Here is a 27,764-nt window from a genome sequence, read left to right as displayed (position 1 = left end):
AAAAAAAAAAAGAAGTTGCTGGGGACGTGCTGTACATGATATTGAAAGTTTCAGTTTTGATTTAACATTAGTTAAAGGCACTGAAACAAAGTTTTGCATTGGATTTTTTTATATTCCAAATTCTAAACATTAACACAAATATTTGTATTATTGTATTATTATAGTATTTTTGGTGTAAATACGTATCGGTTCCAAATATTGGTTATCGGTCTCATGAACTACTAATAAACAGTATCGGCTCTGAAAAACCGTTATCAGTTGATCCCTAATTTCAACACAAAGATAAACTGCATAATCAATTGAGACAGTAGATGATAATTTTGATTTTGAAATGGCCAAATTAAAATGTAAAGTTTTTAAAAACTACTTCACATTTTTGAAATCTTTGATTAACTCACTGATTCATTAACCAATAAAAGCGTTTAATTATTCTGGTGGCACACTCCAGACTCCATACAAAAACAGCTTAAATAAATTCTGAATAATTTGACCATTTGCTGTTCGTGTTGATTTTTTGGTCAAATTGCTTTCGTGTGAACGCTGTCCGGACGTCTGCGTGCTCTGCGTCATCTCGTTCAGTTGTAAGTTGGACAGTGAAGCTTGTAAAGCAGTAGTGTGAGTTTCGCCGCAGAGAGGTTTTTATAGATTCATACAGTACAATACAGCTGGTCCCAAAAATCTACCCAGCACACCCCTTCACTTCAGATGGGGGGAAACACCCTAAAATGCACTTCTATGAGGAAAAACATGAACAGAACAAACCGAGAAATAAATTATGACATCCTCAGAACAGAGTAACACCCATTGCACAGGCCTCCAGAGCGCAGCCCGGCTCCAAACGCTCCTCGTTTTTGTCATTTTTTCAGAACAAAGAGAGGATGTCGGAAGGAGACGGCGGTTTGGACCTGGGCCCCGGAGCTTTTTTTTTTTTTTTTTTTCTCAATAACGGAAGGAAATCAGTGTTAATCAGACAGTGCTTTGGTAAACATTTCTCTCCGAAAAAGGTCTGGATTCAATCAGACAATCTTCTCGGCCACGTCTGGTGCCTCGTAACACGCTTATAAAATGTGTCGTCTCCTTCATCACACTGGTGATTTATCATAAATGCCACAGATTTCCTGTTGAATTAAATCATCCAACTCACGTTCTACTCAATCAAACTGCAACCTGCAGAAGATATTGCTAAAAAAAAATCAATCACCCATCAGATTTTTATATACTTAAGATGCAGTATGTGTAAACACAGTACTGTAAAACTGTATAAACACACTCGTTGTACAGTATATAGGCTCCAAATGTCCTCAGATCTCTTGTTACAACATCTTATGTCACAAACTACATTCAAAATGTAATAATTTAACAGTGATTTAATGAATAAGAAGACTTTAAAATAGCAAGATTTTTTTAACAGTTTAAAGAGAGTTGAGTCTGAAGATGTGGGAACTTTCGGAGGGGTCTGGTGCACCCCCACCTATCTACCGCTACAGTGCAACTAAAATCATTGGTTAAATCGATAAAGGAAGCACAGTTGTTTTTTCTTTTTTTTAGAGGAAAAGTTTTGGAAAATGTGCTTACTCTCTTTCTAAGATACCACGCTTATGTATGTGTGACTATCAGGGGGGAAAAGCCTTTTTTTTCCCAAAAGTACTCCTTTAAAGCTCAGATTGTTTAGTCTTTCGTCAAACTTCCAAAACTTTATTTACTCTCATATCCTGTTTGTTTAATGCTGGCAATGAAGCGGTTAATCAATTTAATAGAAGTCTATGAGAAAATGGCTCTACTTCTAATATGATTTATTATCTCGGTAAACATTTTCCTAATGTTTATATGGTCTCAATTTCCAAGTTAAATAAAGCATGATCATTTTTTAAATTATGGTCCCATTTCGAGTATAACAGATGATAAATCAGGGTATGCCTGAGAGTGTGGCTACCTTTTGATTAGGTCATTACCACCTTTAAATTTAGGAAACAAGCCTAGAAATGCATGTCCTCCATGACTCCAAAATGCTAAACTCGAGGCTTCAAAACAGGAAAAACCAATGGCAGACGTCACAATTGCCATGTCAGCTTTGTTTATACAACATGTGCCAGCATCCTTTTAGGGTTTTCGCACTAAAAGCTCAAGTCCAAAATTCTGCAGAGCAAACTCATTATTTCCTACGGACAAATCATCTGTGTTCTCAAAGGAGAGAGACATTTTCCATCATATATTTCAGCCAAAGTACAGCTTGACCTTTTTTTTATGTTGTTTTTTTGGACTTTTATGGCCTTAATATGATGAGACAGCAGGAGGGAAGACAGGGAAGGGAGATGAGAAAGGGCTGCCAGTTGGACTCGAACACGGCCGCTGCAACGAGGACACACAGCCTCTGAATACGGGGCGCCGTCTACCAGCTGAGCTACCCGGCGCCCCGCTCCGTACACTTTTAATTCAACGTTTAAAGCTTGCTTGGATGGCTGGGCAAAACGCCACTTCCACCGTCAACACATGCATGCATCGTTTTGATGACGCTGGCTGTAAAAGGGTCCATCAGTGAGCTGCTTTGCAGAAATTTCATTAGTTCGTTAGTGAGCTCTACAGATGTTGGTAGGCACGTTTTTTAATTTTAATGTTTCCCCCTTCTTGCAGTATTTATCCTACTTATTTTCCAGCTCCGGCTCCAGACATGAGAGTGGTTTCTCTGCAAGAATAAGCACATTTTCCAAATGCCAAACTATTCATTTAAATCCTTTGTCCCAGTCTCAGGTAAAGGTTCACCCAGCACACCTTTAAATAAGCAGCAACCTCAGATCAAATCTACACCCCCACCTCATAAAAATCTAATTTGTTCATGCTAAAGGCTACAAATGAGTTACATCTCTATTTTTGCATATCATTTCTCATAGCTTAAAAGTGTTTTTCTTTTTCCCCAGCAGGTCACACAAGTAGTTATAGTATGTATTAGTTCAGCTAAATATCTTCAGTATATTTATGTACAATACATTAACTCGAGTGCTGATGCTCTAGTTTCTGCGTTAACATGCCTACAGTCAATCTGAGTTGACTTTAGTTGTGCGAGTTATTTAGATTCAGACAGAAACCTAAAAGCTAAAAAGTTCACGCTGTGGAAGAAGAGAATAAACATGGCTTCGTTTAGCAGTCGCCGAGACAGGACTTGCGTACATGCTACATGTTTTGTTACGCTGTGAGGTTAGGACCATTAAATAGAGCATAGTATATAAAACAGTGTCTACAGTATTCTGACCGCACTGCTGCATCATCGCTTCGCCCACACACCCAAAACCCCAGAAAGACGAGTCTCAACAGTCCGTTTGCTGTCGCTCAGGTCCACGTGCCCGACACTTTGGGCCCAGTTTATGCTGGTAAAAGCTCCTTAAATCCGTTTGTTTAGCTAAAGTCAGTGCAATGTTTGCCGTCCACGGGGAAACTGCACATCCGCCATCCAGAAAGCCGTGTGCTTTAGAGTCCGTTTTGTTTGATTTTGTCTTCAGTCTGTGAGTTTGTAGGATGGGGACTGCCCGTTTGCTCGTGAAGCGGGATGTCGTTTATGTGCCAGTCCAGGTGAAAAGCAACTATTTTTTGTTGATGTTGGTATTGTGTTGTTTTGTTTTTTTTCCTACGAGGTTATTCCACGTAGTCTGGAGAGTCGCCTCATTTTCAAAGTCGTCATTTTGAGCTGGTTGGAAGTCGGATGAAGAGTCGGCAGGATGACGATGGACGCCTTGAGGCTCACACACCATACGGCCATATCTAAGAGTGTGTGTGTGTATGTGTGTGTGTGTGTGTGTGTACATGCTTACACAAACTCTCCAAACCATCACACACACTCCTCCAGCCGTCATCCCCGTGAAGCCGGCCGGTCGTTCACTCGGCCTGTGCGGCGGCGGGGGGGAGCATGCCCCTCTCTCTCAGCTGGGAGTGCAGAGTGTGGAAAATGCTGAGCTGCTGTTCAGGCTGAAGCATCAACAGCTGCTGCAGCACTTTGCTCGGGTTCGGTCCCCTGCAGGACAACACTTCAGTCAGTACGTTTGCACGCTCGGTTAGGCCCGTTTCACACGGCACGCGTCAGCAGTGTGTGACGGCAGATAAGGCAATTAGACATTTAAGGATAAATTACCCAAATCATAGCATAAAAAGTACAAGATCTGAAGATCAGGGGAAAAACACAGATTAAAAGTAAAAACAAACAAAAACAAAACAACAACAACAAACAACACACAAAAAAGGAAATGACCTGACAAAAAGTGCTTTAAAATATATGAATAACTCTGTAAAATAATTTTAAATATACAATGGTGATTATTATAAATGTAGCTTGCTAAAAGTAAAAGACATTTGTTGCTCATTGCTTTTCCCCCCCATATTTTCAAAAGAAAGCAAATCAATTTGAAGAGGACACAGCGCAAGAAGTGTGATGTCAATCCGGGTCTTAAAGGGTTAATATCTTTACTTAAGTGTCTGATTTTCTTCTGACAGACAATGAGCCGGAGATGCAACTCCACACTCTTCCAAAAACCTTTTCACAGCCATCTGAAGCTCTACGAAAACTGATATACAAACATATGAATCCTAAAATGACTGTGAGGAACTTTTTTTAGATTTCACCCTCAAACACCTCTGCTGCTGAGACTCTGCTCCTCCTCTTACCTGATGAAGCTGGCTATGTAGACGTGTGTGAAGGTGGCCATCAGGTACTGACAGTCGAATCGATCCATGATGCCGCCGTGGCCCGGGATGGTGTTAGCAAAGTCCTGCAGGAGCAGAGAGACCAGAGTGTCATCACATCTGAACTCAAACCCCAAATAACAAGACAAGTTCCAAAAATGAGAAAAAAAGGACATGAAAATAAGCTAAGAAATAAATTTAAAAAAATTTTTTAAAAAAAAACAGACAGGAATGATCAATAAAAGTCTTGGGAAAAAAAGCACACAATTTATTTTTGTTACATAATTTTAAATATCTGGTTATAATAATTATAATCTCTCTTGAATGTGTGCATGTATGTGTCTGGGTGTGTGCATGTGGTTGTAATCTTCTTGATTTTATTGTATTGACTTTTATCAGTATTTTTATTTTTTACTGTGTAACTTTACTGTGCACTTTAAATTGCACTTGCTGTGTGAACTGTGCTATAAAAATAAGTTATTTTTTGTATGTGTCTGGGTGTGTGCATGTGGTTGTAATCTTCTTGATTTTATTGTATTGACTTTTATCAGTATTTTTATTTTTTACTGTGTAACTTTACTGTGCACTTTAAATTGCACTTGCTGTGTGAACTGTGCTATAAAAATAAGTTATTTTAACTTTTTTGAGGTCATTTTCTTGTCATCTTCTACTAAATTCTTGCAATATGTAGGACATTTTTAGCCAAGTTGCTCATAGCCTTTTCCCCCATGTTTCCTTAGAGTTTCAAGGGTTAAATCTTTTGTGAAACGCATCTCAACACAGCACAAGAAAACTGATGTTGATCAAGGTTTCAAGGGGTTAGCAGGAGGAACGTGAATGTGGTTATCAGTGTATGTTAACTCATTTTTTGGTGCTTCTCTGGTGTTTCACCTGTCAGCCACACATGGTGTCACTAGGTGGAGATGTGCTACAAAGCCCTGACTACACAAACACTAACTGGCTCAGTTGTTTGAGAAATGACTTTTCCCAGCTGGGAGTCCTTAAACAAGGCGCTGAAACCCCGGAGGCTGCAGCGGAGCCGCTCAGCAGCTGCCAGCAGGAGGCTGCAGCTCACCGCTGCAGCCTGCAGTAATGACCGTGTGCTGCTGTGTGAGGGATCAGGCAAAGCGCCGCTGAGCTACCTGTCACTTTAAGTCAAATCTCTGCTCTTCAGTTGAAGTGGTCCGACCCGTTTCTGCAATGTTCAAACGCCTCGCTTAAACTTATCTCTGTGTGTCTGTGGCTCGGGGTGGAGCTCCAGTCAGTGGAGTGTGTTTACTCAGTCTTTGGTAACAGATTACACAGATGTTAGCTGTAAACTTGCGATGATAAAGTGGTGCGCAAATGATACTTAAATTACACCTAAAAAAAGCTGATCTGAGTGAAAACTACACATAGGCTATTGTATATATTGTGCATTATCTGCACATTCAACTTCTTCATTAATGATGAATAAATGATGTTTTTCTGGTTACAAAACTCAATATATGAGTTTGTTTATTTGTTAGGATCCCTATCAGCTGTGCCCTCGAAAACAGCTAATCGTCCTGTGGTCCACGTTTAGTTAAATAAATAAATGAATAAATAAATAGCCAGTTGTTAAGTTCAATTCATTTCTGTATTAAAAAATAAATTAATTCTTGGCTTTAAAAAAAAAAAGAAGAATAGAGACTGACGTGCTCAGTTAAGTAAGTAGCAGTTAACCCTTAGAAACCCAAAGTGACCTCACTTTTTTAGCGCTGCTTTCACACGTCTTTCACGCGTCTTTCACGGGTGTCTAACTCTTTGAAAATAAAAAAAAAACTAACGTTAGCACTGTTCCCACTGTTGGCACCATCAGCTTCTCAACCACCTCCATGTTGAGAGCCGTGTGCAGTAAATCCCTGCTCAGACTGAATCACAGATTTGCTCTGAATGTTGCAGGCTGCTCCTTTAAATAATATCCGAAATGAATGAAAGTAAATAACAGATTAAGTTAAGTTGGACAAAAGAGGAGAAGAAACAAAAGGATGTTCTTTACTTTGATTTTGAAGGCTCGCTTGAAGCCGCTGGCAAAGAAGCCGCCGAAAGGCCCGATGAGAGACGCGAAGGACGAGAGGAAGATGCTGTGGATCTGGAAGGGGTACAGGTTCACCGTTTTCTGAAAGAGAAACGAGGACAAACATGACAAATGTGATTTTACACACAACACAAAGCCATGTTGTGACCCTCTTTGTTCTGCCATCTCATATCAGCTCAAAATGATTTGTTTTAAAAATGTTTTTTCCATAAATTAAAACTTTAACCTTAATAGATAATTAAGTGTGGTTGCTTTTAACAACTAAGATTAACCAACATAATAATGTTTCAGATGAAAAAAACATGACGTCAACAGGTGGAAAATACTAAAAATTAAAAAAAGCCCAAAATGACACCCAGAAATAATATATTGTATGTTTTTATGCTTTGGTGTCTTTGGGATCACAAATTACATTACAGTTTGAATGAGTTTCAATGGAGCATTTTTTGCACTTAACAGTCTGAAAGTATAATTTTGGTTTACAGTGTATTTTAGACCTAATGTTGTTATTGTTGAGCTGAAAATTCACAGATTAAACAAAAATATACAATCTTGCCGAAATTTTGCCACATGCATGAACACAGCCCGAATTATCAAAAAGTGAAAAAAATGAAAGCTTGTAAAATGCGCTAAACAGTTCCTAAGGGTTAATAGTCTTACAATGTAATGACAAAGAATATGTTTACAATGATGAAATCTCTGATTTAGATAATCCATAATATTTCAAATGGTCTTAGTTGATGCATAACACTTAATAGAGAAACATAAAGACAAAGTCTTACCCATCTCAGTGTGTTTTGCACCACAGCGGGAAGAGTGTACTCCTGCATCACAAAGATATCAGAGGGCTCACACTCAACCGTAAACCCGTTGGTCTCACTGTTGAAGCCCACGGGACACACAAAGTACTGGAACTGAGACAGGAGGTAGGCCAGCTGAGGGTCGAAACAAAGGAGAGATTTTCTTCTAAGAAAATTGGGGATGCAGCGCTTGTCAGTTATGCCTCAAAGCTCTGGAAGTCACTGCCCACAGATATCAGAGAAGCCACGTCGCTAAATATTTTCTAAAAGAAAACTGAGAAACGTATCTCTTCATTTTATCCTTTAACTGCATCAACTGCTTTGCATTTTTCTTCTCTCTCACACTGCTGCACCTCTTTAAAATATTTGATTTTCCTTAATTTTATGCATTTTAAACACCATTTTTAAACTTTATTTTCATTAATATTATCTCAGTGGGTTTTATTTTTCATCTTACGTTATGTATTCTGTGCAATCTATTTTTAACATTATTTTTTTCTTACTTTTATTAGTATTATCAAGTGGGATTTATCCATGTGAAGATGCAATCTATGTATTCTATTCTGATCTCATCTTTTCAAAAGCAGGTTGTATTTTTTCTTTGTCATCTATGTCCTTTCATGTGAAGCACTTGTTATATGTTATTTCTTTGTTGTAAAGCACATTGTGCTGCATTTCTTGTATGAAAGGTGCTATACAAATAAAGTTTTGGGGAAAGGGGAAATAAACTGAAAAAAAAGTTCTTAAAAAATTCTGTAAAATAATTATAAATATATAATTATGATATTTATAAATAAATAAAATAAAATAAAGTGACAGAATCATTATCATTTTTTTTAATTTTTAGCACTTTTGTCTCCTTTTTCCTCCCTTTTTTCAATTGTTAGTTTTGGTTTGAAATTAGCTTTAATGTTTATATATCCTAGATTTATAAAATATGATTTCAATGGGAGCATATATTGACTTAAGATTCATAATTGTGTACAATTAAGATATTTTTCATTAAATAATAATAATAATACTACAGATCATGTGACTCATCGTTATGAAAGCGCTGTCTGGTAGTTGTTAGCATGATGGGAAACAGCAAACAGTTACAGCACAAACAAGTCATACATTTTGACAAGGCCTGTTTCTTATCTACACAAAAATTTGGCAGATTACATCTCATTCTAGTGTACCTGTCACTGTGAGCTGCTTCTCTGTGAGTAGAAGAAAAAACGAACTACGTGAGCAAGTCGCAAAAGCAAACACAGTGTACTTACGATGAAGCCAAAGACCACAGTGGAGAAGAAACCTCCGATGAAGCCCTCCCAGGTCTTTTTGGGCGAGAGCTGCGGACAGAAACAGAGGCTGTCTTTCACATCAACATGACATCAGCCTCGCCACAAACTACATGTGATTTTAAATAAACCGCTTTTCTTCCTCCTGACCTCAGTTACTGAATAGCTCTTGTGTTCATGATGAACAGCATCAGCAACCTTAAAAAACGTCTGTCCTGTATTTAACCTGCATTTAATCTTATAGCGTTAACATTTAAATCATTTAAAGAGTGGACTTTGAGCCTCTGGTGTTCAGTGCATTTGAGAAAGGAGTTTTTTATTAGCGGGTTCGACTGACGCTCTGTCAGTCCGCTCTGGACTGACGAGATGTTAAGAGGCAGGAGATGACACCTGATGACTGTGAGCAGAATAATAAATGGAGTCAAATCCATCTATTTGTTTTTCTGACACTTATTTGGCTACGAGTCGTGAGGCAGTTGCCAAGATATTCACTCCAACCACACCAGTTCCTCTGGGGGAAGATCCAGAGGCTCCTTACAATTCAAATGAGCATCAGTTCTACTCAGATCTTCACCAAAAATTGTCATTTTGTCAAAATTCATCCCTAACGACCCACTAAAGGTGTGTGACGGTGCATTCCTCTGCAGAGACTCTGCTTGGATTTTCTTCTTTTCTTCTGAATTGCTGTGATCAATGTTTCTGTGCATGTACTGTCACAGCGTGCACGTGATTTCAGGTCTTTAAAAGGCAATCCAGGAAAAAAAATAGCTGACACAAAATACCAAAATGCCAATCTAGGGTCGACTTTCACCTTCTGCTTTGGTGGCGTGACGATACCTGCACAGTATACCTTCAAAAACAGCAGTTAGGCTTAAAACATCAGACAGTATTTGATTTACCTTGATCAGCGGAGTCCTCCCAAAGAAGAAACCAAACAGATAGGCCATGATGTCATTGCAGATCACAATGGAGATCGGGACAATGAACCTGTAACAAGGAATTTGCACAAAGTTAAGAGTCGGAGGAGGAACTCAAACAATTCACAAGCCAAAATCTCATCAGTTCTGGCTTTGGCTGGAAAATGTGTCTGTGGATAATTAAATAACTTGTGTTACTAGGTAACTAAATCCATTTTCATCTACACATTTTTCTCTTAGAGCAGTTAATTAAAACACAATATCCTTTATTTGTGTAAATAGCTTGGATTTTTATATTGATTGTTGGCTCTGGTTGCTTTCTGTTGCATTACTACACTTTTAAAGCCTGTATGAAGAGCATCACAACAGTGAGAACACACTTGCGACGACAAACATGTGCAGCGATAGAGACAGCGAGGCACGCTCCTCTGGTCTGTCAGCGTCCTGCTTACCAGATCATCCCTTCAAACAGGTTCTGAATGACAAGGTGGGACTGAGTTACCACAATCAACAGGGTCACATGGGTCCAAGCAAACTGGAATGGCAAACACAAAACACAAACACCACAGCGTCACTGTACTGGAATGTGGCCGCGCCTGCTAAGAAGTGTGTCAGAAATAGTGGGAGTCGCACAAACGAGACACGGACTGACAGACAAAGTGAGCGACAGTGACGAAGCCGAAAACACATGACGGTGTGAGAAGAGCAGGCAGCAGAATGGAAAAAGCTGTGTCAGACATTTGGGCATGAGTGTCACAAATTTACTGGACATAGTCACATGAGGATTTTGGGAAACTGCATACAACAGAATGATTCAAGTAACTTTAAAAACAGCAGCATAATGAAACTAAACAGAACTGAGTATTTGAGCTGAAAAAGTGACCTTTTAAGACTTTTTGCTACGTGATTATGTGATCATAAAGTGTCTGGACACTTTATAGTAATTTGAATATATATGTAAAATATGAAAATTCAGTGAGTCTATACTTTTTAAAACCTGAGCAAATTGTTTTGATTTCTTTCAAAAAACATAGGGGGCTGGGCAATATGCAAGCTAACAAGACATGGCCCCAAAATTAGAAAAAAAAGTTTAAAAAAATTACAAGAATTAGAAAAAGTACTGAAAATAAATAAATACATGTGGGAAATATCTGATATTTATTGCTGGTTTTCTGGACGATTTTGTGTTTCTCAAATTGCACGTGAGATTCCACTCCTTGGACTCCGATCATGACAAATTTCAGAAAAAGAATTAATAAAATTAAAGAGCAAAAAATAGATATTATCAATTAACTCGATTTTACAATGCGTTTTTAAGACTTTTGAAAGATTAATGCAGGTCAATACAACCATAGTTAAAGCCTTTTTTTATATTAATGAATTCCTTTTAAGATTTGATCCACAGGAACCCTGGTTAATGTTGAACCCTGTGACACAGAAAAAAAATGCTGAGGAGATTAAGTTAATCTACAGAGAGCGTGCAGATTTTTTCCCTGCATCAACATCGGTTGACAAGTAGGTGGAATTTCAGTTTTACTGCATTTTTGAATACAGTCCTGGTCAATATATGAAAAATACTACTAAAACACTAATTAGGTTACTACTAAAGTTAGTTTGGACCAATGAGGTGGTGCACAAAAGTTGCAACAGACGGCAGAAAAAGCAAAACAGATGCATGTGAAGTGAAATAAAGCTGAAGTCATTGTAGAAGTCCTGCATAATGTTCTACAGAGTAAATGTGGGAAGCTAATCTGTGAGTAATACAGGGAGTAAAGAAGCAGTGGAGGGGGATGGATAGGTGGAGGTTAGCGGTGGAGGAGAAGAAAGAGGAGGAGGAGGAGGAAGAGGAGGAGGAGAGGGTTACTTGGCTGATACACACCATATAAAACTGCAGGCGGTAATGTTTCTTCACTAAACTCAGCACAAACATGCAGAAACCTGTGAAAGAGTAAACAACATGCTGTCAGGTTTTACGGTAGATTCAAAACATTTAACACATTTTTTACTGTATGCTGTATGGAAAAGTGTGTGTGTGTGTGTGTGTGTGTGTGTGTGTGTGTGTGTGTGTGTAGCATGCCTGTGACTGAACAATTCAATATTTTCTTTTGCAAAAACATCTGGGGGCATTTATGAGTTTGGCGATTGGATTTTAGATTTCAGACGTGAGAATGGGAGTTGAGGAGGCCGACGGCTGAAAGCTCCTGTCAGGTTTGTCCACACACACACACACACACACACACACACACACACCTGAGAAGGCCCTCGGGGGGAGGCGTTACTGTCTCGCTGAGAATGTGCTTGGGGGCTTCGAACTGCTGCTGACGACTGGGTGAGTCGACTGAAACTCAAAAACACTCAGAAAAAAATGTTTTCACCCAGCTTCAGACTCTAAAATGAACTACAGAGAAACTCTAATTCATGCGTCCCAGAGGGAAACTCAGTCACAGCAGCAGCTATTAAGATCAGAAAGCTGCTAACTTATCTTAATATTGATCGTTCTGCAGTACAGACTTTAAGGGCCTTAAAATAAATTTTCCAAAATCAGCTGTTATTATGAGCACTAAGCTAATTTTCACCTTTTTTGGTTATTTCACAGGAGAAGTTTCTGTGTTTGTGCTTTTGTCTGTGCTGTTCTAAGTTGGAAAATGGAGTATTTTACATACTTACATGCACCAGTAAGGATTTTGTAATATTTTAATCATAATGTGATGACAGTTGTCATGTTGTTGCCGTCAGCACTGCTGATCAAACCTATTTGAACCGCACCCACAGTCCAGGAGAAGCAGAACTAAACTCTTAATAAGAAAGAAACTGAAGGATTTTTGCCAAACTTTGAATGTCTCATATGCAAGTGACATATCATCCTAAAATTATGTTAGTTCTATTTAAAAATCCAGAGATCATGTGAGTTACAGAGTGTTAAAGATATCACCCTTAGAGATGTCTGCCTGCTCTCCAAAATAATGGAACTAGATGCTGCTCAGCTTGTGGTTCTCGTAACGCCAAAAAACAACACTTGAAAAATTGTCTTTTTCCAGAAATCATGATCCTGTTACTCAAAATAATCCACAGACCTTGCTGTGAAAGGTTTTATGTAAGAACTATTTTCATTCGACCAAATTACACCCAAAAACCGTTTCACTACTAAAAGCTATTGTTAGGCTATAAACCAACTATATCGTGGTCGCACGTCTTAAATGTCTCCACCCCAAATTATTCAGCTTCACTGTATAAATACATTAAAACACAATTGAAAAATATTATAAACAAATAAATCTACAAGTTCAAATGTGACTGTTGGGATAAAGCTGTAAAGGCAGCAGGGTTTGAATGAGTTTCTGTGATGACGTCTAACGACAAACACTTCAGTCCGATTAGGCCACTTGTTAGCAACCACCTTTTTTAAAATGCATAAAACCATAAAAGTTCAAAAATCTGGTTTGTACGGACGTATTTGCAGAACAAAACATCTAAATGTCATTAGCCTATGTTTACCAAACTTTAATGTTTAATGCAAGACTTTTTGTATTTGAGGCATTTTACCGAAAACCCATTCAAAAAACCCGAGAGGCGAGGGAACCGGAAGTGTAAAAAGGCTAACAGACTTCCACGTTTCAGGACTCGTTACTTCACCACTCTATCACGGCGTGATCGAGCAGCCACCAAACATGTTACTGCGATGGATTAATTCAAATTTCCAAAAGGTGGTTTTCATTCTGCACTGACATGAATGAAAATCAGCGGCTCAGTAGAAGCAGCGAAACACATCATAAAAGTGTTAAAATGTTAAAGTTGATGGTATTCACAGCAGATAGAAAAAAACACTGGTATGATCCATTAAAGAAAATCGCTTAGCAGAAAGGGAACTTTCCTATAAAATATTTTACACACAAACGCATGTGAATCTCTTGGTATATGCTGAGTATCTTGCTAAAAGCTACAGCTCAATGTTTGTGGTTTTATGGCTCATCTCACTGCAGTTCACCAGAGCAATAAACCGTCCTTTCAGTGAATGAAAGCTCTGAGGAAAAAGAGGAGATTACCTCGTGCTAATGTAAATCACTTTGTAAAATCGTGTGTTTTAGTGTAAGTCTCCCTGAGGTCTTTGTTTCTCTGTTTCTTCTATTATCTCCCCGGTAATGTGATTTGTAACTCGACTCAAACACGCGCTGCGTCTGCGGGAATCCGATCCACCTCTGAAGAAAACGTGAGTGCAAGCCGAGAGGCCAAAGAGCGTGTGTGTTTTTCGAGATATGGCGGGCGTATTGTCTTGAGGGCGAGACCCACCTGCGAGGTACAAAGCGAAGGAGATGAAGCGGTGATAGCGAGCCAGGAACTGCAGAGGTTCCTCCCTCTGCACCAGCGCCCCAAAGTAATCCGCAACAGTTTCACCATAGAAGAAGTAGTTGACGCAAATCAGGAAGTACCTGAGGCAATAAAACAGAGAAGGATCAGTTTTCTTTGTTTCAAAATATGTTTGAAAACCTCTCAGCAAAGAGTCAAGTAGACAGGTTTTCACTGTGTGAATACTAAATGCAAGTGTTTAGTTTTTATATTTCAATTCAATTTTAGTTATAAAGCCCAAAATCAAAAATCTAAATCAGCCTCAGAGAGCTTTGCAGCATACGACATCCCTCTGTCCTTAGACCCTCATTTTAACTAAGGAAAACTCCCCGAAAAACTCCTTTAACAAGGGAAAAAAAATGTGAGTAGGAGGGATCCCTCCAGGACAGACAGACGCGCAATAGAGGTCATAAATAACAATAAAATTACAGTAGATCACAGAATGATACATAGGAAAGAGAGAGAGAGGTAGAGACGCACAACAATAAATAACATGGTCAATTATTTTTGTTATAGACAACAAAATTCGAGAGAGATAAAATAAAGCAAAAAATAAATAAGAAGTTGATGTAAAACATTCATGCAAGCGATCCAAGTATCAACAGTTTGTTGTTAAGAAACAATCAAACAATAAACATTAAAAAGTGCAAAGAAAGTGTCAGCATGGGGGGAATTTTTACTTTGTAAAGCCTTGTGGAGCTATTTTTATTCATTTTTATTTAAATTTTCACTTGACTTTATAAAATAGAAAGTTGCTGGAAACTTTGCTGTATATGATGCTGAAAGTTTGCTAAAGGCATTTAAACAAAGTTTTGAGTTGGAGTGTATTATCTTCCAACTTCTAAAAATTGACAGAAAGATTTTCATTTTTATTGTAAATGCATATCCCAAATATCGGTCTTATTCTGTCTCATTAACTACAAATAACTGTCATCGGCCCCGAAAAACCAATATCGGTTGACCCCTAGTAACAATAACATAACATATAACAATAGTAATAAACATAAAAATTAATAAATGTGATGTATGGCATCATGTATATTAATACATGCAAATATTGTAGTTTATGTATGTGCCAATAACAATCATATGTGTATTATAATATTGGAGGTATGTCTAATAATAATGTGTGCACTGTAATCTGAAATGTGTGCAAACATATAGTATATTAAAAAATCTCTTTTTGTGTTGGATGTTTTGTGAGTCACCAGGTTTAAATGTCAACCAGCATTTCTTGCCCGCTGTACATTGACCTCTGATCTGTGTGTGTGTGTGTGTGTGTGTGTGTGTGTGTGTGTGTGTGTGTGTGTGTGTGTGTGTGTGTGTGTGTGTGTGTGTGTGTGTGTGAAGGGGCCAAGTTTCAATTAGCCTTCATTTGCTTCCAGCATGGCAGTGATCTTTGCTCCTGGCTGCACTGAGCGCTGCTGTCTATGAGTGTGTGAGTGTGTGAGTCTGTGAGTGTGTGAGTATGTGAGTGTGTGAGTGTGTATTTGAAGGTGACCTGTTCACAAAAACACAAACGCAGACTCTGTGTTGGTCGGTTGCTGTTACATATTCAGAGAAACCACCTGCAGACAAAGCTGGTCTGAGTCAGCATTTTAGAGGAGAATTTCTGCCTGTTTCTGGCTTCATAATATTCTTATTTACTGTCACGCCGTGCAGACAGCTCCACTGTGGTCCAGATGTGGAGCGGGACTGGGAATTATTTACATTATTTTGATGTTAGTGAGAATTTCTGAACATCACTCCTATCCTTGCTTCCCTCCACTGGCTCCCTGTATGTTTTTAATTGATTTTACTGATCACTTTAAAGCACGTATGGGTCCTGCACTAAATTATTTTCTGAAATGAAGAGAGAAACACTGCCACCTTTTTGTTCATAAAGCATCAAACCTCTCTTTTAAAAATAAAATCCTTCTCTCATCACACACACACTCACTGGAATTTTTCATCCCCTGAAACTCCTCAGATCAGTACTGAGCTTGATAAATTAGCTTTTAGGTTTTTTTTACACCAAACAAATGGAGTTACAAGAGGTATTAATTAAAGCATTTTTATTGCTTTTATTCTGATATTTTTTTTAACTTTATTTATTTAGCACTTTAACTGCTTTTTGAGATCTGCCTGTTTTATTACTTTTATGCTTAAAGTTCGTATTATTATTATTATAATTGTGACTAAATTAGAGCTCCAAGCAAGTGAACAAGATAACAAATATTTGTACAGACACAATTTGTTTGCTATCAGATTAAAGGACTAGCAACTACTGTTACTTAAATTTACATAAATATATTTTATTTCTTTCTGGTTTGTTGATGTTTTTCATCTAATAAAAATTCCAAAGGACTTAGTGATCTAATTTATAGTGACCAAATAGACCAAATATTTATCTCATGTCAAACAAAGCTTTGTTTTTTTCCCTGAAACATTCTGAAATATGTCACAGAATATCTGCACATTTCCTGTCTTGAATACAAATAGTCCACCCTTTAAAATATCAATGATCAGTCACACAGCTGCACCAAATGACTCAGAGTCACTCTGAAGAAAGACACAGTTTAAAATATGTAAAAATAATGCAGTATTAGTGTCTCTGTTCATAATACATCTTCAGTGTATCTGCTGTTCGCTGTGAAATCCGTTCTCCTTACCAGCTTAGTGTCCTGAACCAAGGCAGCTCATAGGATTTGTAAACTCTGTAGCCGATGGTGATGATTTCTTGGAAACACTTGATTTGGACAGTCATGACCTACGTCACATGATGAGCAGAAATATGACAAACGAGTTTAGGCCTGAGGAGCAAACTGAGAGTCAGTGCTGTTAAAGTATTTTCTTATCATTTCAGCAGTCAGAAATGATAAGAAAATAACAAAAAGAACGCACAGTATGATAAAAGCAAAGACAGATACAGTATCTATCAGTATCACTTACCACTAATATAAGCGTGACAGGTCCCATATAGATGATGAGGAAAAAGCCTGAAATCATGGCTAAAGACAGAACTCCTCGTATCCAGTAGTTCTTCCATCTGTGGAGAATAGAAACGTCCTCAATATTACATTAATATTTCATCAGTTCATTTATGCTTCAGTCAAGCCGTCATTCAAAGTGAGACAGAGAGTGAAAAGTATGACTCCGATATTTTATTCACTGTCTGGCTCCATTTCCAGTGATGACCCCAGCTCCACAAAAGTTGGGATGATGCATAAAAACGTTTCCAATGCAGCCATTCACATGAAATTTAGAGCATACATTGGTTTTAATTATTTGAAACTTGTGCAAATTGGCTTGATTTCTTTAAAAAATAAAATAAAATCTGGAAAGTAGGCAAAAAATTGTAGAAAAATTAAGAAAAAAGGTTTAAAAAATTACCTAAAAAGTGCTTAAAAATTCAAAGAATTTTTAATTGTAATAATAATCAAATATGTAATATCATTTTTTATTATAATTTGAAATATCATATTTCCCTTGTTTGAAACATTTTTTTCTGAATCTACACATTTCTTGCAATTTGTAAAATATTTACCAAAGTGCTAATTGTTTTTTTTCCCATGTTTTTGAAAGAAGTCGCACCAATTTGCTCACTTTTTGAAGATTTAAATACTTGTGAAAGGCCTCTTAAAGCGGCACAAGGAAAGTGATGTCACTCCAGGTTACAAAGGGTTAACTCGATGAAAATACATCAATATAGAAATCATAATATTTCAATCCCTACAAATTATGTGCAATAAAATGTTGTGAAAAAAATATTGAAAACAAAAACTGAAGTGTATTAAATACCTGGAGAAGCCTGTGTTTGCAACGTAGCTTTAAGACGTCTCTCGTCTCACAGCATTTAGACGCGATTTTTGGCCCATTATTTTAAACTGTATTCAATGCAATATGTGTAAAAAACTGAAAATTTCGTTGTGTTTGTCTTTACATTTTACACATAGTCCCAACGTTTTTGGAGTCAGGGTTGTATAAAACATGCTTTAAATTCAACACAAGAGCCGTAATAGTGGGTCATGATTAGAGTCTCTGAACTGACAGGACAGATGTGCTTATTTAGAGCAACTGACGAGTGGTGTTAAAGGGGCGGGTGGCGAAACAGAGGAAGCCTAAAGGCTGTGGGTGAGGCATTTGTCAATGTCAGGAAATAGGACAACGTATGGTAATAGTCGCTGTTTTTTTAACGTTGTAAAACAACCACTATGTTCCCTTGAAAACACAGATATCCATCTCTTTCAGACGCACACACCGAGCAAGAATAAGAGCAGCAGTGCTAACAGCTCTGTGAGGCAGTTTTTGGGCACAGTAGTACTTTTTTTTCCTGCCTTTACTGGCCAGCAAAAGACTGCCTGCATGAAAAGTTGCATTAAAAGCATGCAGGTTTCCATTTTTTTATTGAAAAATCCACTTTGAGGAGTATTTTAAGGAAGGATATGCATTTACATCACACTTGTTTGACCTCAATGATGTGTGCTCTAAGGAGTAATACTAAATGTAAACAAAAATGTTGTTTGTTTACAAGAAAACTCAGAAGGCAACCCTGAGGAGTTTTACAATTCAACAGGAGGCCTGAATGTGTCTGTCCAAAATCGCTGAGACTTTGAACTCTGAACAACAAATGTGAATGTGCACCGTGAATATTTGTACAAAACTTGGTGCCAGTCCATCACAAAGATGTGATATTTCACAGGATGAGTGAACATTTTGACCTGCTGGTGGCAGCAGTCCATGTCTTCACAACTGTGCACAATTTCAGGGAAATACGTCCCGTTTTTGATCATCTGTGAGCTTTTGTAGATCCCCTGATTAACATTTTTCATCCTGTACACAACTCCACAAGTCTCTTATTCTGAATCAGTTATTTTGTACATATGTGGTCTGATGTAGTCGTTTTAAAGTATCAGTCACCTTCTGAGACTCAGAAGCGCCGGGCCGCCGGCGATCCCGGCCGACAGTCACGTCCGACAGTCACCGCTTTGAGAGGCTGAGTTTTAAACCAACCATGCTTACCTACTATGTCACGCTAGCTTCTCAGAAAGGAGACTAAATAACGCTTCAAAGTTCAACTAAATTTTAGCAGTAAAAATGTTTTTTGACCCTTTTAACCCAAAACATCTTCCTCAAGTCTTGGTGTCCTAATGTGGTAATGTGGAAGGAGTTTTGACTACTTTTAATCTATTCTAGAGAAGTCAACAAATATTAAATTTAGCACCAAATCTGTGTAACAAATGGCATCAACCCCAAAAATGTCTGCAAAAACTTATGAAACATGCGTAACTGAGCACTGAAATGGCTATTATATACTTCCATTATAATACTATAGACAAACCATGGATGCTAAACTTGGGGGCCACTTTTGCAAAATGACAGGGGCCAGGGGCCAGTCGCAGCAGCCCCATACATGTTTCTGGGATTTTAGGACATTTGTAGGATTTTAAGATGTTTCTGGGCTTTTATGACACTTCTAGGATTTTGTGACATTTCCTGGATTTTAAGACATTGAGGGCTTAGTTAGGACCTTCGTCAGCTGTTGTGGGAGAGCCTCCACTGTGACTTTCTTTGATAAAAGAGCTCTATTTTGACGGGGTTTTATTCACTCTGGCACCTTATGTATACAAAAAGTACAAAAAAAAAAATGTAACTGAAACTGAAAATGGTTGGGGGTCACCAGGCACCCTATATGGGCCAGATTAAGCCCACGGGTTGTAAATTGAGTATCATTACTCAAAATTATCAAAGTTGAATAGGCGCCTAACCAAAACAACACATTTCTTACAGATTCATGACTATAAAAACTTAACTCACAGCGCTGCATCTCAAATAATCTCTCTAGCTTTCAGATGATGTATACCACTTTTACTGACCTACACTGCTGACCTGAAAACTCCCTCTAAAGATCCCCTGCACTCCCCCAAAGAGGACAAAAATGTGTCTACGTGGGTGTTTATTTTTCATAATTTTACCAATTCTGCCTGCACTACCCGACCAGTACCACCTGTGCTGTTTCACTACTCACATGGCTAAAAATAGCCAAAAACAGTGGAATGAGGCCTCGTTCCTCTGGAGTGTTTTTTAAAACACGTCATGCGGTGTGCGTGTTGCTGTGAGGCAAACTGCTGCACCGCCTGCTGCAAAACAAAAGAGAGGAAACAGCTAAAGGCTGCACAGGAGCCAAGCAGGGCAGAGAGCCTGCTGCCTGCTGCATGAATGGAGGAGAGAAAACAGCTGCATCATGAAAAAACCTGCTGCTGCCTCCACTCTGCACTGTGGGCTCACACTCGCTCTCTGTTCATCACACCATCACTCACTTTCTCTCCAAAACTACCTCCCCTCCTCCTCTCTTCACCTTCAAGTCCATCTATTCATCCTCTGCGGTGTCATTTTGTCCGCTCCATCCATCTGCTGCCTTCCTCCTTCCTATCTTTACTACATCGTCCTCATCCCTCCATCTGTTTCTCCTCATCTCTCTACTCTTCTAATTTCTTTCCTGTCCTTTGTCCTTTCTTTCTCCCCTCCCCCTTCCTCCCTCTCTTTCTCTCTCTCTCTCCGCAGTCTGTTCATCCACATGTCGCTCTCTGCAGCACAGCGGCTCCTATAGCGCTCAGGATTAGTGCTTCCCTCCTTGTGAGCCTTTAAGCTCTGTGACCTGGCCGTCACTCATTGGTCACACCCTCCACTTCTCATCTGGATATAAACAGCACGTCGTTCATTTGTGGTCGAGGTAAAGCTTTCTCAGACTGGCACTGAATGCAAAGTGCGACAGTCCTGAACTGCTGGCAACAAGCGTCTCCACACAGAAAGAATGTAACCTGCACAACAACAGTTATTTAATAATGGTGCGTGCCAAGTTTTAACTCAAGTATCTCCAACTTTAATCTTGTATGTTTACTTTAGTGTTCATTTGACAGTCTTGTCCCTTTTTAATTATGCCATATGACTCCATCAATTAAGATTATTCTCTATAGGGTCAGATATCATAATGTGGAGGAGATGGCAAGGGTTAAATAATTAGTTTATGATGCAAGAAAAAAACAATTTCCTGTATTTCACCAGAAGTTCTGTATGCACAGAATAATGGAGGACCAAAACTGACAAAATAAAAAATAAATAAATAAATGAAGAATAAATTTAATTGTCAATAAACTAATAGAAATGTAAAAAATGACAATATCTAATTTCACATTTTATTTATTCATTTATTAATTTTCCCATTTAATTTTCCATTCTATTTATTCTATTCTATTTATTTCTATTTTTATTCTATTGGTTGATCAACATCATTCATTTATATATTTTTGATTTTGTCAGTTTCAGTCTTCCATACAAAATGACCAGGTCTTAGAAATTAAATCTTTTTCTATCTTTTTTCATACATGAGTCAACAAAGAAAAGTACTGATGCAAGTTTTCCTAAGTTAAATCTAAGCCACAAAAAATATTATTCTTTTTATGGTGAAATGCCAAACAGTTTTGCAAGCTGCTTCATTAAGGACAAAACAGTAAGTTTTCATGACTTAAAATCCGAAATACCAATAATACTTGACACAAAAGGTTGCGAGCACTCCTTTTTCAGAATGAGACATTTAGGTGCTTGAGAAATACGTGTGGACGGAACTTTTCTGAACTCTTTCACCTACTATGTAACTCCTTTGGTTACCTGCAGATTCACTATATAATGCATTTCCCTCCCTGCATTAATCAGAGCATGTTCAGACATCTCCACAAGATCTATTTCTGGTCCAATTAACCTACAAGCACAGGGGAAAGACGATCAATCACTGTCAGGGTCTTTTCATGATCGATGGAGGAAAAAATGGCTTATTGCAGCAATATTATGGCCATACATTTAAATACAACCTAAGGCTTCTTTGGTCCAAGGTACAGTGAGTAATCAGTGAGATCTGACCTGCACATGTTAGACCCCGTTTTGCATTTTTGTAAAACTAAGAACTTGAGCCCCGAGGCTGCTGAGGTTTGCACACTGACCTACTTGTGTTCTAAGAAACTGAAGGTCTTTCACTTGTTCCACTTCCTGTTGTGGTTCGCTGTGAAAAATACCAGTTTCTAATAGCAGACGAGCACACATGCATGCAAATATATTCCAAGTAAGAAGAATTACCGCCTCGTGGTTATATTGCTCCTGGCAGCACAGAAAATCTACAATCAGCACAGTTTCAATTCCAATTCCAGTTTCCAATTCAGTATCGGACCGAATGTTTCCCCTTCTGATGCTGAATAATGGCCAAAAAGTGTTCTTGCAGAATATTATTATGTCACAGTGAAGTTGACCTTTAAACTTTGGATATAAAATGTAAACAATTAATTAATTTATCCTAAAAGACATTTGTGTGAAATGCTGTCATACTGAAGCGCTGTTTACACGTCAACAGCTCTTTCATGACACGTTTAAATTTTGTTGCAGTGTGGCCTTTTGTTCACACGACAGCGGCATTTTGGGGGCTGAAAACGCATGAGTGTGGTGTTCTTCTATGGTGTGTAATTACAAAGGTATACTGCTAACTACTGGTTTTGGTGAGCATATTTGTGCGTTTTTCGGTTGTTTTTGCAAATCCGTGTACACGAGGAACGTTCTTGCACTGTTATTATATGAACACAGAGCTTTTTTAAAAATGCAAAGGAAAGACTTTCCCATTTTTAGTTGGGCTGCTCTCGTTTAAACGTGGCTTTAGTGAGTGAATTCTTGAGTTTTAGCCAAAAACATGTTTTGTGAGAGTCACAGTGACCTCTGACCCCTAAATTCTGAACAGTTCATCCTTGAGTCCAATTCGACATTTGTGCCAAATTTGAGCAAATTCCCTCAAGATATCATATTCACGAGAATGACAAAAGACAAAGTTACTGTGACCTTGACCTTTGACCCTTGACCAATGACAACCAAAATCTAATCAGTTCATTGTTGAGCCCAAGGAGACGTTTGGGCCAAATTTGAAGAGATTCACTCAAGGTGCTCTCGAGGTATCAGATTGGCAGAGGCGAAAAAAATAAATAAATAAAAGCTAGTTTAATGATTTACTGTGAGATTCTATTAAAAGTTTACAGTATAAACATTTACACTCATTTGGAGCTCCAGGTTTCATCTTCCAAACATGATGAGTTACTCTTAGTTTGTTTTGATTGGCTTGTTCCCATCTTGTACAAAGCCTGGCGAGCTAAAGTGGACCCTCGTGAGAATATATAAACTCAGAGTGCTAAGGCTAAGTGCTAAATGTTGACAGATCTGTGTAGCTTGATCCGGCCACACAACACAGTGTCAGGATCACAAGTAATTGCTGTGAAATGTCTCGGCAGCGACAACTCCAGGAGGAGCAAACAGCATGTGCTGGCATCCGTCTCTTGTGAGCGTGTGTGTGTGAGCGGTGCGTACCTGGGCGGCAGGCCCTCCAGAGCCTTGTTCAAACACTGAGGAGTGTTGTCTGTGTCTGCTGTGGAGGGGGGGACATCTGGAGTGTCTGCTTTGGAGTCACCGTCACATTCTCCCTCTGCGTCGCCTTGCAGGCCCAGCCTGTCATCGCCATCCGCCTCCTGTCGGGACACAAAGACAGATATTCAAATAAAGACTTAAGATAGTGAGCGCTGACTTGACACACGGGCAGACAGTGGCGCAGTGAACAAGGTGATCACAGAAGAAGAGACGAATACAGAGTCCTCAAAAAAAGAAAATAAGATGAGAGCACAGAGATGCAAATGGAGAGTAAATGTTGAGGTAGTCAAATAGAGTCCAGTCTAAACTGAGAGGAGGCATGCAGCAGACGCTGGTTTAATTAGGCCAGAGTTTAGTCTCTCACCTGGGAGACCGAGGACACTACAGAAGTGGTGCATGTGTCCTCTAAGCTTGGCTGGGATTCAAGTGGGTCTGCAAGTGAATTAAGTGGTGTGTGCTCTGTTTTTTGGGGGGTTTTTTGGTGTTGTGTGTAACAATTTTCCTCTTTTACACCAGAGACAGGCTCTTTAACTAGAACCAACAAGTGAAGAAGAGATGCATAATGTATATAAGACTTTTATAAAAAAAAAAATGTAGCTAACTGAAAACTGTATATAATTAAGGAAACTCTCTAAGTCAGATTTTTCTTCTTTGATGTAATAATGATTTTGCTGTTTGTGCACTGTTTACAATCACATGTAACCGCACCATGAACATTTTTACCAAATTGATCTTAAAGTTTGCTGTAGATCTAATACTATTTAATAGAATATACTACATTTTTAACATATTTCAACACTAAAAAACCCTCAAAATAGCCATAAAAGGAGAAAGTTTGATTGGAGGCTCCGCAGGAGGCTGGAGGAGGATTAGTGGCTGAGCATGACTGCGCTGAAAGTCTACACCTGGTGTCGACAGGTTAACAGGCCGCTGCCCGGGAGACAAACATCTTTATTGGTGTTAATGCATCTTTAATCTGGATTTTAACCCCGTCAACAGACAAAGCATGTACACGGTCTTTGTTCTGTGTTGCCAACGTGGACATGTAACATACAATGAGCATTTAAACCTGTTCATCATCTGTTGGGTCCTTTTGGGTTTCTTGTTTTAGTTGCACCAGGATTCATAATTCATAATTGTTTGTCTTAACCAATGTACATATTGTATCTTCATATTGTATTATTTTTCAATTATTATTATTTTAGGTTGCCTCTTAACATCAGGCAAGAGACTACTGATAAAAATTAGCTCTCCAGCTAATTCGGGTGGATTTACATTTGTGTAAATGTGAATTAATGAGCATTGTCCCTCTTTAAATAAATACATTAAAAATCAAATTACAAATCTGGTATAATTTGATTTTTTTTATTACTTTTAACCAGTCATGATAATTACATTATGGTTTTGGTTGTGCACAGGTTTTTTTTTATGTTTTATTAAAGGATATTTACATTTTTTTCACATTTTAATTCCAATGTCTGAAAATTTCTAAGTTCTTAAATTAAGCTCATGCTCTTTAAAAGTGCGTATTTGCATAATTATGCTGTTATAGATAATCATTATATCAGTAGCATAAAGTGTTCTAAAAATTATAATAATAGAATTTATTGCAATTATTTCTGGAGCAATACATCAACCACCAAAAATAGCGACAGGCCGTGTTTAATGTCTGAGATCAGTAATTAATTTCGGTTGCAAGTACAACTTGTTATTTTAAGGTTCACCAATTTTTACAAAAAAAAATCCCCTCTTTTTTTTTAACCTAAAAACATCCAGCACACTTTTTGCACTCCAACTAGTTCACAAAAGTTAATAGCAAACAAGGTAATTTTGAGTAATTATGAGAAGTCAGCACATGCATCAGTCAACAAAAAGCAGAGACAAAAACTGGGAGAACTTGCAAATGTCCTGATTATACAGTCCCAAAATACCTACAGTACTTTTGGATTTTAGATCTTTAGACTTTTAGATCTTTTTATTTTTTTTAAATAAATTTTTCAATTGTTTTCTAACATGTAAAAAGGCCATGTCCTGTATAAAATTCCAGTTCTTCATAAACATTTTTTATCTATTAATAAATCAAATTACACCCTAGATACAAATAAAAAAACAAGATGATCAGCTAATTTGAAAATATAAACAGTCAACAAGATCTAGAGATGACAGAAATTCAGCATCTTTCTTGCTGCTACTAAGCAGAACATATGCTATATTTCTTTTTTTAAAAATCATACATTAGCACCTTACTTTTTAAAATGCTGGCTCAGTGAGAAAGGAGGACAGAACATGATGTATTTCCAGATTTAGCAGCATTAGTGTGGACATGGACTCAGACGCTCTCATGTCATTAATAAGTAAGTAAAGTGACATCCAAGAAATTAAGCCAGACACTTTTGTTCCTGAGTTAACACCGTTGATGGCCTATCATGTAACAAAGCAGCGAGCGGAGACGCTTTTTCTGCCCAAAAGAGGCTATTTTTAAAGCCGAGTGAAATTCCTCCTGAGCTCAAACACCAGTTGTGGGAGATTAAGTTCCCTTTTGCACTTGAGAGGCTCGCTGATGCTACCGGACATTTTTTTTCCTTTCATGGTTACTTTCACTCAAACGCTGCTAAATACGGTCAGTGGGAGCATCGGGGTTAAATCAGAGAGCTTTTCATTTAGAAATAAGGTCTGTGATCCCCGTCAGACATCGTAATTAGCTGGGAAAGCTCTGAGAGTGGGAGCAGGTTGGGGCTGAAGCACAGAGGGTCACTTGAGTTGGTGTAGCAGCTCAGGGGAGAAGAGGTGTAATTGAAGATTTCTACTCAGGTTTTAATGAGGAAACGTTGAAGCCTGCAGAGTCAAACAGTTGAAAGCTGCAGCACAACGTCCTCTTTGCAGTCTAACTTACATATCTTGACCGAAGAAGGAAAGAAAACACCCAAAAAACCAGCAACGCTCGGACAACGCACTGGCTATGAAGAGAAAATTAGACGGTCCAGTAGGTTTAAAAATAATCATGGCACTAAAACAACTTTTTCACCAAATTAGCTCTTTTTTTGAGCCAGTTCTGATCTGGATTTTTGGACCCTTGATACTATCTGGTAAACCAGCTCTCATTTCCACCAGTTTTCATCAAAACCATCATCAAGGGAAGATGTTGCACAATGGAAATAAAACTAAAAGCAAAATCTCGGATCACATTTACTACATCCGAATTTTTGTTCTGTTTTTAATTGATATTTGCTTTTTACTCATAAAACAACATGAACCAGTTACTGATGAAACCACTGCATGTCCTTTTTTCTGACAATTTCTCATTTGACTTCTCTATTGTAACCTTCCCAACCCTTTCTGTCCAATCTATAGAAAATATTGACCACCTGTGTCATCACAGTTCACACTTCAGGTAAAAAAAAAAAGAGCTATTTTTTGGTTAAACTGAGAACCAACCATTCTGGTCCTGATCCAATTTATTTTTGGTCAAAACAGACCAAAATAAGGGGCCAGAACCAGAACAAAATGATTCCATGTTAGTGGAAAGGGGGTAAAAGTTAACACCAGACATGCTAAATGCTGGTTTAACCAGTCACTTGACACATTCATATGATTTTTTTTTAAATAATTGAGAAAATGACTTTCATTAAAAACATGAAAACTTGGGAAGGTGGGAATGAGCTATGAAAGGAGAAATGACCCAAAAATTAGCAACAAATTAGAAAAAAAGTACAAGAAAATTACCTGAAAATAAAAAATAAAAAAGGGTTACATTTTTTTTAAATCTAAAAAGCTGTCATATAATTTTAAATATAGCTAGCTTAAAAAAATAATAAAATGATTTTCTATATCTACAATTTTTTTCAGTTCCTTTCACATTTCTTTCCCAACTGCTCATTGCCTTTTTCCCATTTTACTTAGCTATCTGAAAGCAGCACAAGAAAAATGATGTCAGTCCAAGTTTTAAAGGGTTAATAACAAAAGTTGAGTGCTTGTACCACCTCAAAATGTAAACCTCAATCAGGACAGCCACTGTCAGACTTTTAGAGGATGATAGGCTCACACATGCAGGTATCACTTTCACTGCTCTACTTTTATCACTATTCTAATAGCAGATCTTCCACGACAACTTGATATCTGGTGAAGCGGCTGGCAGAGGAGGCAAACCTGAATCTGCCACTGACTGCTGGCTGATGGCATTTCTCACTCTGGTCTCACTGATACAGTTGGTCTACAGTTCAATAAACTTTCTGCAGCATGACACAAGCCTCCGCTCTGAGGC

At 38.1% G+C, this 27,764-nt stretch overlaps 2 protein-coding genes across 2 annotated transcripts in view; both read right to left on the bottom strand.

Moving 5' to 3' along the window:
• Nucleotides 1-3,743, bottom strand: part of LOC121944716 (phosphatidate cytidylyltransferase 2-like) — a 17,943-nt gene extending 14,200 nt beyond the window's left edge. Inside the window, exon 1 of the mRNA XM_042488605.1 lies at nucleotides 3,624-3,743. Within this exon, the coding sequence (XP_042344539.1) occupies nucleotides 3,624-3,743 (120 nt within the window). The remainder of the gene's footprint in view (nucleotides 1-3,623) is intronic.
• The window catches only part of LOC121944656 (phosphatidate cytidylyltransferase 2-like), a 36,485-nt gene continuing 12,269 nt past the window's right edge, over nucleotides 3,549-27,764 (bottom strand). Inside the window, exons 2-13 of the mRNA XM_042488520.1 lie at nucleotides 23,447-23,604; nucleotides 17,003-17,099; nucleotides 16,723-16,820; nucleotides 14,015-14,154; nucleotides 11,607-11,665; nucleotides 10,180-10,262; nucleotides 9,710-9,797; nucleotides 8,793-8,861; nucleotides 7,510-7,662; nucleotides 6,689-6,808; nucleotides 4,651-4,754; nucleotides 3,549-4,003 (exon numbers count right to left, since the gene is read on the bottom strand). Of these exons, the coding sequence (XP_042344454.1) occupies nucleotides 3,868-4,003; nucleotides 4,651-4,754; nucleotides 6,689-6,808; nucleotides 7,510-7,662; nucleotides 8,793-8,861; nucleotides 9,710-9,797; nucleotides 10,180-10,262; nucleotides 11,607-11,665; nucleotides 14,015-14,154; nucleotides 16,723-16,820; nucleotides 17,003-17,099; nucleotides 23,447-23,604 (1,305 nt within the window). The 3' untranslated portion in view covers nucleotides 3,549-3,867. The remainder of the gene's footprint in view (nucleotides 4,004-4,650; nucleotides 4,755-6,688; nucleotides 6,809-7,509; nucleotides 7,663-8,792; nucleotides 8,862-9,709; nucleotides 9,798-10,179; nucleotides 10,263-11,606; nucleotides 11,666-14,014; nucleotides 14,155-16,722; nucleotides 16,821-17,002; nucleotides 17,100-23,446; nucleotides 23,605-27,764) is intronic.

This window comes from Plectropomus leopardus, chromosome 6 (genome assembly GCF_008729295.1).
Source record: "Plectropomus leopardus isolate mb chromosome 6, YSFRI_Pleo_2.0, whole genome shotgun sequence".
Lineage (NCBI taxonomy): Eukaryota > Metazoa > Chordata > Actinopteri > Perciformes > Serranidae > Plectropomus > Plectropomus leopardus.
Note: the sequence above shows the minus strand (reverse complement) of the source record. Positions and strands in the feature narration are given on the sequence as shown.